We start from the raw sequence: 17,391 nt of genomic DNA, 5'->3' as shown, positions 1-17,391 counted from the left end.
TTTCTGATTCAAACACACCACCTCCTAGATTCTACTTTTGATCTTCTAAAGAACAATCTACAGCTGCCCCCTCTATCCTGCTGTCTGCCTGGTCTATGCTGCCTGCTAACTCTGCCTTTCTAGACTGGCACCCAGAGTTTAGAAATCTGGCTTAATCCATCAGCTCTGTGGATCTAAATGACTCTCCCACCTGCCAGTTTATTCCTATCTGTTTCTGCTCAACCCTAGCTGACAGTTCATTTGCTTTAGTACAACCTGGACGATTCAAGAAAAACACAAGAACTCTGAAATTCACATCAAAATGTGTTTACTATAAATATCACCTCAGCTTTCTTTCCAGGCAAGGAATACATCAGATACTTTAAAAATTTGTTAGAGCGCCAAAAATAGGACTGGACATTTACTTGGTAATAATAAATACTTGTTGGACCAAACGGAAGCTGGGCAAGCCAACATATACAGCCAGAACCAATGGATGACTCAGTGGTTCTTCTGGCAGTTGGTAGTGCTTGGTTTGGTTGTTTTTTAAGTACCTTGGCTGGTAACTGGATAGTGTCCACAAGTATCTGCCGAACTTCATGTAATCCGCCAATCTTATCCCAGCCCAGGTCCCTAGGGTTATGCAGGTCGACATTTCGCAGAGACACAGGAATAAATCCTTGGAGAGCCTTTCGCAAGTCCAATGTTGTTAAAACTAATTCTGTTTAAAAATAAACAAAACTTTTGGTAGTCCTATTTGTATATGAATTTTCAAAACATACTGTCATACAGTTGACCTCTCTTACCCATTTTCCCCTCCCTTACCCCTTCCACTCTAGTAACCACCACTCTGTTCTTTGTATCTACGTGTTTATGTTTAGTTTGGTTTGTTCATTTATTTTTTTGTTTTTTATGTTCCACATATGAGTGAAATCATGTTATTTGTCTTTCTCCGTCTGATTTCACTTAGCCAATCTTAACTCAATTAAAAAAAAATGCCATCAATTTAGCTGGAAATGCCAATTTTCTACTCAAATAGCTTCTTATTTGAATACTAAAATGGATATATTTAATTCTTACCTTACTACAATTACACTTCTCCACAACGGAAAGAAGAGTCCAAATTTTGGTTTTAACAGTAAAACTTACCTTCCCTGGTGGATATACTCTGATGAGAGAGACAAGAATGTATGGCTCGATCCATAAGCACTGTAAAATCTCTAGCCACAAACCCTTCAGTTTCTTTTGCTATACACTGCAGATCAAGATCAGTGAACTTGTTCATATCACAGTCTAGTTTATTTTTTATTACATTATACAGAATTTCACATCTTTGATCCTAAAGAAAAAACACAAAATTCAAATTTATAGTTTTACTCAAGTGCAAATTTTTGTACATGTATTTTGAGAAATATCAGGTTGACATCTACAGGGACAGAAAGCAGATTGGTGTTTGCTTGCAGGTGGAGTGGGGGAGGAATGAATACAAAGGAGCAGTAGGAAACATACGGGAGGGATGGAAATGTTTGCTACTTTAATTGTGGTGATGGTTTCATGGTGTGTGTTTGTGTGTATATATATATATGTTAAAACTCATCAAATTGTACACTTTAAATAGTATGTTGTCTTCAATTACACCTTAATAAAGTTGTAAAAAAAAAATCACATTCATAATGATTGCTCTCTTTCTCCAGTAAGAAGATTTTTATTTTGGTTCCTTTAAGGGTTGTTATTCCTATAAAACATAATTCTAAAAACACATTCAATGACCAATACCACTACCATTCTGTTATGCTTAATAACAGGTGTATTTTTATTCTTCAATAACAGTTAATTAGCACAGGGTCTGAATATTTAGAGTAGACGTTAGAATTTTAAACAAGAAGTTAAAATATGCTTGCCTGTCCCAGAACATTCTTTTTGAGCGTGCTGCCACTAAAACCATCAGGATTGAAGTCTCCTGAGGAGATGATGGGCTGTATGTGCTTGTATATATTTGGTCTTTGTCTTGCTTCTGGCACAGATCTCCTAAAACCCTTAAAATGTCCTAATGATAAGAGTGATAAAGGTGTCTTGACATTAATAACAAACCCCTTTTAGCCTCACCTGAGTTTACGTTAATGAGGTGACTTTTGGAAAGCACCTAAGTATGGGGGCTGGTTGCCAGGGGAACCAACCTTGACTAGAGGATTGAAACTTTCAGTCCCACCCCCTGATTTCCAGGGAGGGGAGAGGGACTGAAGGCTGAATCAATGACAATGGCCAGTGCTTTAATCAGTCATGCCTATGTAACAAAGCTTCCATAAAAACCTAAAAGGATGGGGTTGGAGAGCTCCCGGCTGGAGAACCAGAACACTTCCATGTGCCACCGGGCCAGGCCCCAAACTCCACAAGGACAGAAGCTCCTTTGTTTCGGACTCCATCCTATGTATCTTTTCATCTGACTGTTGATTTGTACCCTTTAATATTCTTTGTAACAAACTGGTAATCTAGTGAGCAAACTAGTTTCCCAAGTTCTGTGAGTTGTTCTAGCAAATTAATTGAACCCAAAGAAGGAACAGTAGGAACCTCTGACTTATCAACAGTCAGAAGCACAGGTAACATTGGCATCTAAAGTGGAGGGCTGTCTTGTAGAACTGAGGCCTTAACCTGTGGAATCTGATGCTCTCTCTGGGTAGTGTCAGAATTGAGCTGAATTGCAGGACACGCAGTTGGTGTCCAAAAATTGCTTGATGGTGTGGGGAAAAAACCCACATGTTGGAAATGTGTGCCAGAGTCATAATGGGTACAGAATATTAGTGCTGGAAAAAAAAAAACAGTTTAGTCAGTCAAATTTTTAAAAGAAGAAATGCTTAAAAAAAGGTAAATATGTGAGGTGATGGATGTGTTAATTAACTTGATTGTGGTAAAGATTTCACAATGTACATGTATAGCAAATCATCATGTCATACACTTTAAATATATATAATTTTACTTGTCAATTATATCTCACTAAAGTGGAAAAAAAATTCTAATTTCCATAGTGTATTTACAGATTTTACCAATGCGAAATGAAGCAGTTCAGAATTTTTAGGGTTTTTGTTTCTTTTTAAATGGAATAAAAAAAGAAAACTTAATAATTAAAAAAAAAGAAATGCTGTTTTATAAAAAGACATTTCCTTGGAAAGTACCTGATAATATTTCGGATGGTTACAAACGAAAATTGTGCATCTAATAGCAAAACATTCACTGAAGGTCGATTTTTAAGAACCCTTAAGATCACTAACATAAGCATTACTTTAAAGCCATAAATCATGAATAAAATTGAAAAATATGTAATTTATATAAAAAGTGACATATGGGAATTCCCTGGCGGTCCAGTGGTTAAGATTCCACACTTCCACTGCAGGGGGCATGGGTTCAATCCCTGGTTGGGAAACTAAGATCCTGCATAACACACAGCACAGCCAAAAAAAAAAAAAAAAAAAAAAGGACATATTTCAATAATCTTCACAAGTAGTATGTTACCTGGTCGGGAGGTTGAATATGCTGGACACACTGAAATATGTGAACTCCTTGAGCAGAAACAAGTAAAGGATGTAGAGAATGTTGAGACTGGCTTGTAGCAATCAGTGCCACCAAACTTCCCATGGAAATAAACTCTTTCACCACATCGTTCAAAGCTAGAATTAAGTAACATAGTGTAAAAACTTAGTACACAAAAGCATGAAATTTTAAAATCATACATTCATTAAAAATAATACCCTAAACTTGAGCTTTAAGGTGGAGTATGAATGGAATGGCTCCTCTTTACCGTTTAAAAGTTAAATCTTCCATTCATTCATCAGTTTATCTACTGAGGACCTAATATTGGCCAGGCTCTAGTCAATCTAATGAAGGTATAGGAAGCACTGTAAACTCTGTACACTCAGAACAATGCCTAGGTGAGGTTCCTTCATCTAGATCTTATTAAGTAAATGAAAAGGGGTCTCTGAAATAAATATTATAGAAGGATGAAAATAGAACACAATATGGAAGTTTAAATAAGCAAAATACAGCTCATACTCCTATGACTTCCTGAACAATCTCTTTCTACCCTAGCTTTTGCAAGATTTGGCTGGCATGAGGTTAGAACTGAAACAGGCATTAATAACATATATCCGAGTCCTGACCTAGAAATCTGCAGCATTCCCTTAAACACTAGACTAACAAGTCTTGCAGATGCTACAGGATTCCAAATGTGAGATTAACACCAGTTTACAGTAACCCAAGCCACTGTGGTTACATTTTTTATCTATTTCACCTCTTAAGAACCTCGAGGCAGCAGAAGACTGCAAAATCCTCCAACCCCCACCCTGGTCCCACCCTCTCCTTGAACCCTAAGCTCTAGGCAAAGGAGTATTGTCTAACATACTGTGATTTCTTCTACCTCTGTACCTTTGCCTGTGGACCACACTTCCTTTGCATCTTCATTAGCCTGAAACTGTTCCATACTAACTTCTACTACTCCATCAAAACTCATCTCGGGGCTTTCCTGGTGGCGCAGTGGTTGAGAATCCACCTACCAATGCAGGGGACATGGGTTCAATCCCTGGTCCGGGAAGATCCACATGCTGCAGGGCAGCTAAGCCCCATGCGCTACAACTTACTGAACCTGTGCTCTAGCACCCGCGAACCACAACTACTGAGCCCGCGTGCCGCAACTACTGAAGCCCATGTGCCTAGAGCCTGTGCTCCACAAAGAGAGAAGCCACTGCAATGAGAAGCCTGCGCACTGCAACAAGGAGTAGCCCCCTTGTTATACTCTCTAGTTATACTTGCCATAACCAGAGAAAGCCCTTGCGCAGCAACAAAGACCCAACACAGCCAAAAATAAATTAAAAAAAAAACAAAAAAAACTCATCTCAGTTATGAACTCCCCCTAAAACACCCTGATAATTTCCCATACCACCCTCAATTTAGTGTATGTGCTCCTATCACACCCTGTACATACTTCTAGGAGAACATATCCTACCTACCTCCTAGTTGTGTCATCCTGGACAAATTACATAATCTTTGAATTTCCGTTTACTCACCTGTAAAACCAGGAGAATATCTGCATGTAGAGTACAAAGCAACCCCTAGTCCCGAAAGGGCAGTCAACACATGGTAGCTATCATTATGACTATCAGTCTTCCGTACTAACATTGTACTTGTTTACTTTTATTTCCTCTCCAAGACTCTGAGAATATAGACTGTGCACAGAAATATTTGTCAAATGAACAAAGAGTAAATCTGTACAATTCAGCAATTTCTAATAAGTGGAGGAGAATGAAAAGGCCCCAAAGACTAATGATGAATTCGTAGAATTTTCACACTGCTCTGACTCTACTGATTTTGCTAATACAGAGCAACATTAGAATGCTACCAGAGGCCTCAAAAGCAACACATTACATAGCACATATCCTGTTCTCTAAAGAGAGCAGATATACTACGAAGACTGGAAATGCTGTCTGATAAAGGACAAGGGCCTGCAGCCAGCAAATGAACGCGTTACGTTACCATGTGCGAGCCTCCGGCTCTGCACAGCCTCAGGACTGTGCTCGTGTTCTGGAAGAGCAGGCAGGCCAGCAACGAGATCCAGGTCATCCAACAGGACAACAGAAGGCTGCCGCCACACCGCCTCTGAGAAAGCTGCCTCTAGGGCTTTCTGTATGTTTTCAAGCCTTTTTCCTTAACACAGAAGATATGAAATAGTTTTATTGTTATTTGAGGGCTGGGAAAGGTCAGGCTGCCATTGAAAGCATTAGAAAAGCTCAATATTGATTTGACTATGAAAATTCAATCAATACAGTATTTTGTTATATATATATACCAATCACTAAAATCTGTTAATCACTAACATGGTTTAAATAATACAGCCTCAAAGGACTAAGTACTGAATTTTATAAAACTGAAAAAAGGAATATGCTACTATAATTTCTATACATATGTATTTATTTATCCTTGCCTCATTCCACGGAGAACTTCAGATGGCTTACAACAAAACAGTAAAATAAAAGCAGGATGTGGGAAAATATAAATGAAAGCAGGGGATCACAAGTCAGATAAAATCAAACACAAAGGTAGCCACCTAGAGATCCTAGAATTGCTATATTTGAATCATTAATTTGGCTTCAATCATCCTGGTGAATTACAACTTAATTTTCAAAGAACAGAGAACATACCAATTCATAAACCAATATAAAGAGTTCCTGTTACTTAGTTCTCAAACAAAATTTTCACATGAGGCTTCAAGCAAGACTCTAAAGAGATGGACAATGTCTCTGAAACCACATTTATAGAATATGAAGTAATGGGTTTTCAAAGGCCATTTCTTAGTTTCCTATCATATACTATATTAAAAAGCAGAATATAATGACTAGCTGGGACTATATGGTAGTGGTAGCCAAGGGGGGAAAAATTAACTACTCAGTAAAATATTTCTGATTTTTAAAAAACTGAACAGATAATATAAATGTCAAAGATTTTCAAAAGTACAAGTATACAGCTAACCCAGGAACAACATGGGTTTGAGCTGTGCAAGTCCACTTATATGTGGGTTTTTCCAGCAGTAAATACCACAGTGCTGTACCACCCAAGGCTGGCTGCGGACACAGAGGGACCACGTATACAGAGGGCTGTGACTCTAAGTTACACAAAGAGCTTTCGTTGCGTAGAGGCTGGCACCCCAACACTCACACTGTTCAAGGGTCAGCTGTATGTGATAAACTGTAAGTCTCCTCTTTGCTGTCCCTAGCCACCCACTTTCCCTCCCCTGAGGCAGCCACCCTACGAGTTTCCCAAAGCAAGTCAGAGGTAATCTATACCCATTAGAGTATATTCTAGATACTAACTTTCTCAGAGTGGTGTAAGTTGGAATTTTCAGGAATATAGTCTACAAAGAGTTTTGGCTAGGAAAAAAAAAAAGGCCTCCATCAAATATGGAGAGTTTTAAAATTTTTATTAGAAACACTAAAAACATTCGAAAGCCAGATTTAAAATTTCTAAGTAATTTTAATGACTAAATGACCAACAGAAAAGTTAAAGATTAGGTATTTGTATTTATTAGATTACCAGCATTAAATAGTAACATTTCTTTCTACCAGAAAAAAGATTTATGTAGAGTATTACCATATTCATACCTCGTAAAGCTTTACAGTCAACTATTTCCACATGGGCATCCAATAAGTTAAATGCTTCTTTACAGACTGCCTTCGCTAAAGTTGATTTTCCACTCCCCTAGAAAATAATTGCTTAAATTAGAACTCTCAATATATTCAGTCACAGAAATAGCCTCTGTCACTGTGATAACCGCCAAGATTCAGCCTCATCAATCAAGTATATACTACACAATGTTATATAACAATTACATCTCAATACGGCTGGGGAAAAAAAGAAAATCCACATCCCTGATTATAAAATAACATTTAAAAAATACGAAATAATTGTAAATACTTAGTAGAGAAAGGTAAAAAAAAAATCTGTAATAGGGGCTTCCCTGGTGGCGCAGTGGTTGAGAGTCCTCCTGCCAATGCAGGGGACATGGGTTTGTGCCCTGGTCAAGGAAGATCCCACATGACGCGGAGTGGCTGGGCCCGTGAGCCGTGGCCGCTGAGCCTGCGCGTCCGGAGCCTGTGCTCCGCAGCAGAAGAGGCCACAGCAGTGAGAGGCCCGCGTACCACACAAAAAATAAATAAATAAAAAAATTTAAAAAAATCTGTAATCGTCCCACATCACAGAATTACTGTTAACTGTTTTGCTGTATCATCCTTCCAGACACTCCACACACATTTTATGTAAATTTAAGAACATGGGATTACAGTATTCCTAAGGGTTTATAATAAATCATTGTCCTCTTTATCAACAGATATAGAGCTGCATCAGCTCCCTAGTACAATACCACTGTGAGGATGTACTGGACCATAATGTGTTTATCAAAACCCTTCCTGCTGTATATTTTATGCTACTCCCACTTTTTAACTATTATAAGTAAAGCTAAAATAAATATCCATACATATATGTTTACTTATTTGTCAGATTATACCTTCAGAATAAATTTCTAGAAGTGTAATTACTACATCAAAAGGTATATATATTTAGCTAAACATTGCTATAAGTGCCCCTTAGAAGACTGAACACTGTTAGGTTTTTTTTTGGATTCTGTGTTCATTTTATTTTTTATAGCATCTTTATTGGAGTATAATTGCTTTACAATGCTGTGTTAGTTTCTGCTTTTTAACAAAGTGAATCAGCTATATGTATACATATATCCCCATATCTCTTCCCTCTTGCATCTCCCTCCCTTACACCCTCCCTATCCCACCCCTCTAGGTGGTCACAAAACACCGAGCTGATCTCCCTGTGCTATGCGGCTGCTTCCCACTAGCTATTTATTTTACATTTGGTAGTGTATATATGTCCATGACGCTCTCTCACTTGGTTCCAGCTTACCCTTCCCCCTCCCCATGTCCTCAAGTCCATTCTCTATGTCTGCTACTGTTAGGTTTTTATAATTCTTTTTTTTTTTTTTTTTTTTTGCGGTATACGGGCCTCTCACTGTTGTGGCCTCTCCCTTTGTGGAGCAGAGGCTCCGGACACGCAGGCACAGCGGCCATGGCTCACGGGCACAGCCGCTCCGCGGCATGTGGGATCTTCCCAGACTGGAGCATGAACCCGTGTCCCCTGCATCGGCAGGTGGACTCTCAACCACTGCGCCACTAGGGAAGCCCTATAATTCTTTTAATATAGGTTTCCTCCCTCAATCTACTACTATTTCTTTCCTTTTTTTCCCTCTAATAAATTTATTTATTTTTGGCTGCGTTGGGTCTTCGTTGCTGCGTGTGGGCTTTCTCTAGTTGCAGCAAGGAGGGGCTACTCTTCATTGTGGTGCATAGGCTTCCCACTGTGGTGGCTTCTCTTGTTGCAAAGCAGGGGCTCTAGGCATGCAGGCTTCAGTAGTTGTGCAATGTGGGCTTAGTAGTTGTGGCTCACGGGCTCTAGAGCGCAGACTCAGTAGTTGTGGTGCACAGGCTTAGTTGCTCTGTGGCATGTGGGATCTTCCTGGACTAGGGCTCGAACCCGTGTCCCCTGCATTGGCAGGTGGATTCTTAACCACTGTGCCACCAGGGAAGTCCAATCTACTACTATTTCTTACCATTGTTGCTTTGTCTAGCTTTAACACCCCTGTACCAGCTGTAACATTTTGCTTTTCATTACTGTGAACTGGAAAAAACAGCCAAGCTTATTGTGCAAAGTCTGAAATTTAGCAGGCATTCAACAATACTACCATCATTATAGTTTACAGAATTGCATTTATAATGAAAGTCACTGGACCCCAAAGAATAAAGAAATTAGGGGTGCTGATGTATAGGCCCCACCTGTCACTTTTTGCTAAATCAGAGGGCCTTTTCTCTCACTCAAAGTAATTCACATTTGTATAGCACCTTTCATATATATTATTTCTCTTAAGTGAGGTTAATCCTAAAAGGCAGGTTAAGAAGCTGAAAACTGCCTGAGGTCATAGCCAGTAAGTATATAACAAAGGTGGGACTCAAATTCAGGTCTTCTACTTGCTCTTTCTATTAATCACGCTACCTCTGTGTGAGAAGGAGGAACTCTGGTTTCTGAATCAGTAGGATATTGTTTTCCAAAATAAATATTCTACCACGATGATATATTTTGAAATTTGACACAGGTCATCTAGAAAACATGTAGAGTAGTTGCTGTATTTTACCAGCCTTGCATACCTGGAATAAATCCTACTTGATTGTGGTATATAATTCTTTTAATATATTGGTTGATTTGATTTGCTCATCTCTTGTTGATGATTTTTGCATCTATGTTCATGAGAGATATTAGTCTGTAGTTTTCTTGTAATGCCTCTGTCTGGTTTTGTTATTAGGTAATGCTGGCCTCACAGAATGAGTTAGGAAGTATTTCCTCTGCTTCTATCCTCTGAAAGAGACTGTAGAGAATTGGTATAATTTCTTCCTTGAGGGTTTGGTAGAATTCACCAGTGAACCCATCTGGGCCTGGTGCTTTCTGTTTTGGAAAGTTATTAATTACTGATTCAACTACTTTAATAGATATAGGCCTTTTTATATTGTCCATATCTTCTTCTGTGAGTTCTGGCAGACTCCTTGTGTCTTTCAAGGAATTGGTCTATTCATCTAGGTTATCAAATTTTTAGGCACAGAGTTGTTTATTACTATTACTACTTTATTATCCTTTTAATGTCTGTGGGATCTGTATTGATATCCACTTTTTCATTTCTTACATTAGTAATTTGTATCCTCTTTTTTTTTCCTTAGCCTGGATAGAGGCTTATCAATTTTACTGACCTTTTCAAAGAACCAGCTTTTGGTTTCACTGATTTTCTCTACTGATTTCCTGTTTTCAATTCATTGATTTCTGCTCTAATTCTTATTATTTCTTTTCTTCTGCTTACATAGGATTTAATTTGTTCTTCTTTTTCTAGCTTCCTAAAATGAAAACTTAGATTATTGGAGTAGTTGCTATATTTTAAGTAAGAATCAAAAGAGAGCAACTGGGATAGTAAGAGGAAAAAAAAGTTATGATACTAGAGTTAAAAGTGAATAGAAATGAAAAAGCCTTATAATTTTGAATTGAAAAAAAGCACGAAGACTCACAAAGACCACACTGTAGCCCTGGAAAAAATACTGCATTGGTAGAGAATAAAACCGTAAGCCCCTTAAAAGGGCAGGGAAGCTCTCGCAAGACTGACAAAGATTAAAACAAGAGAAGATACAAATCACCAATAACAGGAAATGGGACATCACAACAGATTCTGCATCTATTACCAGCACAGTAAGAGAATGCTACAAACAACTTTATGCTCAAATACTTGACCAGTTCCTCAAAAACTACAAACTACCAAATGCCTGCCAAAATGAAACAGACAATTAAGGACTTTGAATTTATAATGAATTTATAAAGAAATCTCTAGGCCCAGATGGTTTCAGTGGAGATGTTACAAAACATTTTAAAGAATTAACATCAATTTTATACAATCTCTTCCAAAAAACAGAACAGGAGGGAATACTTTTCAACTTACTTTACGAGGCCAGTATTACCCTGAGAGCAAATCCAGACAAATGCAGTACAAAAACAGAAAACTATAGGCTAATATTGCTCATGAACTTACATGCAAAAATCCTCAACAGAATATTAGCAAACAGAACCCAGCAATGTGTGGGTTGGCCAAAAAGTTCGTTTGGGTTTTTCCATAAGATATTATGGAAAGAATAATAGACCACGACCAAGTGGGATTTATTACAGTTTTGCAAGGCTGGTTGAACATTTGAAAATCAATCAACCTTATTAACACCCTACCAACATCCTAAAAAAGAAAATTCATACAATCATATCAATTGATATAGAAAAAGTGCAGGGAGACCATCACCTTATTCATCACCACGTTCCCAATATCTAACAGCAGGCACTCAAAAAACTTAGTGAATGAATGAATGCTTTCCATATCTGGTATCAACAACCCTATATAATAGATTATCAAAACCCAAAGAGAAGAATTAAAAATTGCTAATTAGTGAAAACGAGCACATTTTAACCACATACCTTTCCTCCCGTGAGTAAAAGGGCTCCGTTTCTAAGTCCTGCCACAAGGGCCATCAGCTGCCGAGACAAAGGGCGTCCTAGGAGGCTATGAGTGATGTGCTCCATGGAGGAGACGCCTAAGGAGTTCACTCCTCTGCAAACATGTAAATTGCATGATAAAACACTGAAACAGGGTAAAATCTAGCTATAAAAAATTCTGAAACTTTTCTTCCCAGGCTACTTAATGAGTTAATAAAAAGAGTAAAATCTTGAGCTCCGCCGATGCAGGGGACATGGGTTCGTGCCCCGGTCTGGGAAGATCCCACATGCCGCGGACAGGATAGGCCCGTGAGCCATGGCCGCTAGGCCTGCGCATCTGGAGCCTGTGCTCCGCAACGGGAGAGGCCACATCAGTGAGAGGCCCACGTACAGCCAAAAAAAAAAAAAAAGTAAAATCTTAAAAATGATCTCTTACTTGAAAGTAAAATGAATTAATGCCAAATCTGAGTCACAGATTTTAAAACTATTTTTATTACTTTCAAACATGTGCAGTAACTAAAAGTTTTGTCCTAATAGGACTCCTTAAGGAATTTGTCTTAATGCATACAAATATCCCCCTGAAAATGATTTCTGGTTTGTCATCCAACATTATCATAAATGGGTGTTTTTAAAGTGTTAGCATAATTGAAGACTTATTTCCTCTTAAATGTCATTTTTGAAATCCAGTTTCAATCTGTAGATTATATAAATATGAACTTTGACCTACTTCCTGACTCTGACTGCCAGTTTATTTCTGAAAATAAATATCATAAATTCCTAAAATTAGTCTGAACTGAAGAGATTTTACTTTATACTTGAATATTATGCCACATTTAAGCATTGTTACTTTATAGTTTAATCCTTTTACTAAAATATTTATAGACTATACTATTGCAGGAAATCAAATCACTACTACTATATCTACTAAAGGCCTCTGTGAAGAATTCTAAGAAGTAATGTTTATGTGAGATTATATTGTATTAAGAGCTAAAGAAATTGAGGAGGTTCTTTTCAGGTTTGTTTGTCTTAAAGTTGAGGAAAACACTAATAACCCCAATCAGTACCTCAATAAGATAGTGAACGAATAACTTAATTTGAAATATTTTTAAACATTCAACTAATGTTTTTGGATTTAACTTTTAAAATTAATTTATTAATTTTAAAGGATTATTGTTTTATTCAAGCATGTATGATCCAGGTCATATCTAGTTGGCTCTCTTTTCACAAATCAACTCTCAAAGTAAAATTTCTAATAAGTTTCAGACTTTTAGTTATCTAAGAAGAGAAGGCAAATTACTAAGCCAGGTGTGAAAACAGAAACAATCCTTGAAAAAAATATTTACTACTGCATTAGTAAGACTACTCAATGATAATAACATCTAATTTAACATTTACACATAAAAGCCCTGGAAAAGATAATGTCAAATGTGTCTAAACATGGTAGTTTGGCCATAACTTCTTACCCCAAGCAGTTCAGCTTTAAAAAAGGAAGAATAAAGTCAATCTCCTCACTGTTTTCTTCTTTTACCATAGGATCCAGAAGGACCTATAGTAGCAAGGAAAAATCAATTTTACATTTCAAAGTTATGCCTTTTGCCTGTTTTTCTTGGGTCCCAGGAAACTGAATTGCTGATTCTGTTACACCAGAGAGAAAAGATATATTGTACACGCAAGATTATAACCTAAAATAGCCCTAACAATAATAATTTACTCATCCAAGAAATATAAATATTTACAGTTAACAAGCAGTAAAGAATGTCATCTTCTTAATACAGTTTACAGATATATCTTTATTTGCAATTTTGATTTCTGTCACATTTATTTCTTTTCACAATCTCACATTTGTATCTTCTCTGAATGGTATTCCTTAAATTATATTTCAAAAGTAGACAAATAATGTCTAATTTCAAACCACCGAAATTCTAAATGACTAGAGAATCTTTAATTTATTAAGGATAAGAGTGAATATCCTAACCAAAACACAATATTCTAAAAGGAGCACTTTAAAAATATTTCTGGAAGAGAAGTGATCTGATAATATTTGTGAAGAGTTGAGAAATAAAGAACTGACAAAACAACATGGGTTGTGCAGCAAAACTGCAAATAAAAATATGAATTAAAAAAATTAAACCCCTAAGCTAAGTTTTCATTTATTTCAGTACTAAAAGATTTTAAAATCATGATCCACTTGCCAGTTAACACGATCAATTCTATTCTTAAAACTTAATTGTGTGGAGGCATCAATTTCAAATTTAGGATAAATCAACAATTTGTTTAGATAAGTTAAAGAGATTATAGAATAAAATATTTTAAGTCAAGTTATTCCTTACTCTTACCATTCAAGTTTCTAATACACTTTAGGATGCAATGTAACAGGTAAATTCATACTTTAGAATCAATCACATGTGAAAATATTATTTCATTAAATATTCAATAGTATGTCATTACTTGTATTGTCATCTTCTGTAGCAGATTGGTACTCAACAGAAAAAGAGTTTCTTCTTTTTCCTTTTCCCAAGAATGAACTATATTCAGAGAAAACTCCTTCAACCCTATTAAAAGGAAGGTAATAAATGTAGTTAGTACTAAAGCTGAGATGAAATAATTTAAAATTTAAATTTATTTAAATTTAAACAGAGGCATTCTTTGATACGTAATATCTACTGTTTAATTATCATTATTAGGTTTCCTGTTCATACATATCACAAGTTGGAAAAACAATGAAATTTTTCTGACTTCTTTAATAGAAAAAATATTGAAATAACAAATAAAATATACTCACCATCTTTCATTTCCAACTTAATATATTCTTCCTCTGATACTATCAGAGGAAGTGTGGTAGTAGTAGACTGCTGTAGCCATGAATAGAACACAGTTTTTATGTCTTCTTCACTTATGTCTTTAAGCTGCCAGAGGAAAGGAAAGAACAGTAATGATATTCTAATACATGAACTTAACCTTAACATTCTTATTTTAACACCTTATCTTGCCAATAAATGATGTTCATAGGCACAGATTTGGCATTTGACATTACAGTACGAGTACAGCACAGCCTGAAGAAACATTTACACAAGTGGCAAAGTTTTAAATGCTCCTTTTCTCTATGCCCAGTGATACACACACCATAATCTAGCTCACTTGATAACCATTCCAGCCCCATTCTCCCTTGCCTCCCTCTACTGTAGAGCAAACTACAGAGGGAGAGCAAACTCCTCTACTCCCAGCTTGGAACTGTGTGTGCATGCATCTGGCTGCACTCTGGCCAATGCTTTACAATCAGCAATCCATGGGAAAGCCTTCTCTTCCTAATTAAAAGGTAGAGAAACCTTGCAAGGAGAAGAATTCTGCTTTGTGCCTTTCCTTCTGCTGCCAAGAATGCAGACGTGATACCTATTACTACTGCAAACGTCTTGCATCTAAGAGGAGGAGAGGCAAAGGCTAAAGACGGCAGAAGAAAAAGACCAAAGGAGCCTAGATCCTTGGTTACATGGTTTAACCCCGTTGAGCTCCTCCAAACTTCTTTGCGCATGAGAAAAATAAACTTTTTATATGTTAGTGTCACTTTTTTTTTTCTGTTAATATGGCCGATGTACTCAACAAGTAGAGTGTTAATAAATTGTTCAAAAGGTATTAAGAAATTCTGAGAAAAACACTGCTAATTTTTGATGCTTTTAGATTAACATTGTTTTAAAAATCTATTTGAAATTAAAAAGGGAATAACAAAAATTCATAAATGAAAGATAATATCTGCCTAGGAAAATAAACCTCTATTCTACCATTTCTCAACTGGTCCATTTCTGTTATCTCTCTTTATTCAGAGTCAAGCTTAGATCCACTGATTAAGCTCAGTTGAGAATATGTTTACCACCAAAAGCAACCTAAGCTAAGAAAAGGCATCATTTTCCCATTCTTAAAAATCACAGAAATAGTCAGTTACTTCTTTGAATATTATTGTGCAATGGGATTAAAGACCTAAAGGAAGTCATAAAATGAAAATGAAAACTATTTAAAATCAAGACTTTTAGGATCAGAAAGCAACTCATAGTTCCTCTAGAATCAAACATCCTTAAGTCCTAAGTGATATGATCAGCCGAGAGAGACCTTCCAAGGTCATAAAGCTTCCGCTAAAGTATGCAACTCAGGACAGGAAAGAAATTCGGTAGTAATATTCCATTCCTGACACCAGAAAAAAACAAAAAAACAATGAGCAGTGGCTAATTATTTTTGTACATAAGACCTAAATTTTGAAAAAAAAAAACCACCAAGATCAATAACCGAGGTAAAAGCAGAGCTCCTGTAAACTTAAAAAAGAAAACTTAAAAAAAGTCAAGAGCCATGGAAGTTCCCTGTTCCAAAGACTTTTATAATATGGTCTACATGTTTAAAGATTTCTTAAGAATATCAAGGTAATATATATAGAAAGCAAAATATCTGACTTTGAAAATCCTGCAGTTATCAAGACAATGTTAAATTTCCTTCACATATTTTTAAAAAAGATACTGAGCAACTAGACAGAGACAAGATGGTGGAGCAGAAGAACTTGAGCTCACCTTCCTCTCAAGGAAACACCCAAATCACAACTGTTATATAACCATCTACAGAAAAGACTATAACCTACCAAAAAAGATATTCTATACCCAAAGATAAAGAAGCCACAACGAGATGGTAGGAGGAGTGCTTTTGCAATATACTCAAGTCCCATACCCGCCGGGTAGGTGAGCCACAAACTGGAAAATAATTATATTGCAGACTGGAAATAATTATATATCACTCCCACAGGAGTGAGAGTTCAGAGCCCCATGTCAGGCTGCCCAGCCTGGGGGTCTGGCATTGGGAGGAGGAGCCACCAGAGTACTTGGCTTTGAAGGCCAGTGGGGCTTAAGTGCAGGAGCTCCACAGGACTGGGGGAAACAGAGACTCTACTCTTGGAGGGTGCACACAAGGTTTCACATGCACTGGGACCCAGAGCAAAACAGTGACGCCATGGGAACCTGGGCCAGACCCACCTGCGGGTCTTAGAGAGTTTCCTGGGGAGGTGGGGGGTTGGCTGTGGCTCACTGTGGGGGCAAGGACACTGGTGGCAGAGGCCCCAGGGAATATTCATGGCATGAGCTCTCCCAGAGGTCACCTTTTGGCACTGAGACCTGGCCTCACCCAACAGCCTGCAGGCTCCACTGCTGGGACGCCTCAGGCCAAACAACCAACAGGGTGGGAACACAGCCCCACCCATGCGCAGAGAGGCTGCCTAAAGTCTTCCTGAGCCCACAGCCATCTCTAAACACACCTCTTGACACAGCCCTGCCCACTAGAGGCACAAAATCCAGCTCCACCCACCAGGGGGCAAGCACTAGTCCCTCCCACCAGGAAGCCTGCAGAAGCCCCTGGACCAACCTCACCCAGCAGGGGGCAGACACCAGAAACAAGAAGAAGTACAATCCTGTAGCCTGAGAACAGAGACCACAAACACAGAACATTAGAAAATATGACACAGCAGAGAAATCTGTTCCAGACAAAGGGAAAAGATAAAACCCCAGAAGAACAACTAAGTGAAGTGGAGATAGGCAATATACCTGAAAAAGAATTCAGAGTAATAATAGTAAAGAAGATCCAAAAACTCGAAAAAAGAATAGAGGCACAGACTGAGAGGGTACAAGAAATGATTAACAAAGAGCTAGAAGCTTGAAAAAACAAATAGATGTACGATACAATAACTGAAATGAAAAATACACTGGAAAGAATCAATAGCAGAATAAATGAGGCAAAAGAATGAACAAGTGAGCTGGAAGACAGATTGGAGGA

The 17,391-nt window shown here is 37.5% G+C and overlaps 1 protein-coding gene across 2 annotated transcripts in view; it reads right to left on the bottom strand.

Moving 5' to 3' along the window:
* Positions 1–17,391, bottom strand: part of PEX1 (peroxisomal biogenesis factor 1) — a 73,619-nt gene that overhangs the window by 33,468 nt on the left and 22,760 nt on the right. For both annotated transcript variants that reach the window (XM_004310979.4, XM_073809715.1), the window contains exons 7-15: positions 14,375–14,498; positions 14,041–14,144; positions 13,056–13,138; positions 11,575–11,707; positions 7,122–7,218; positions 5,500–5,670; positions 3,487–3,641; positions 1,129–1,318; positions 534–700 (exon numbers count right to left, since the gene is read on the bottom strand). In XM_004310979.4, coding sequence (XP_004311027.1) covers positions 534–700; positions 1,129–1,318; positions 3,487–3,641; positions 5,500–5,670; positions 7,122–7,218; positions 11,575–11,707; positions 13,056–13,138; positions 14,041–14,144; positions 14,375–14,498 — 1,224 coding nt within the window. The remainder of the gene's footprint in view (positions 1–533; positions 701–1,128; positions 1,319–3,486; positions 3,642–5,499; positions 5,671–7,121; positions 7,219–11,574; positions 11,708–13,055; positions 13,139–14,040; positions 14,145–14,374; positions 14,499–17,391) is intronic.

This window comes from Tursiops truncatus, chromosome 9 (assembly GCF_011762595.2).
Source record: "Tursiops truncatus isolate mTurTru1 chromosome 9, mTurTru1.mat.Y, whole genome shotgun sequence".
Lineage (NCBI taxonomy): Eukaryota > Metazoa > Chordata > Mammalia > Artiodactyla > Delphinidae > Tursiops > Tursiops truncatus.
The sequence above is the reverse complement of the archived record's forward strand: the minus strand, read 5'-3'. Positions and strand labels throughout refer to the sequence as shown.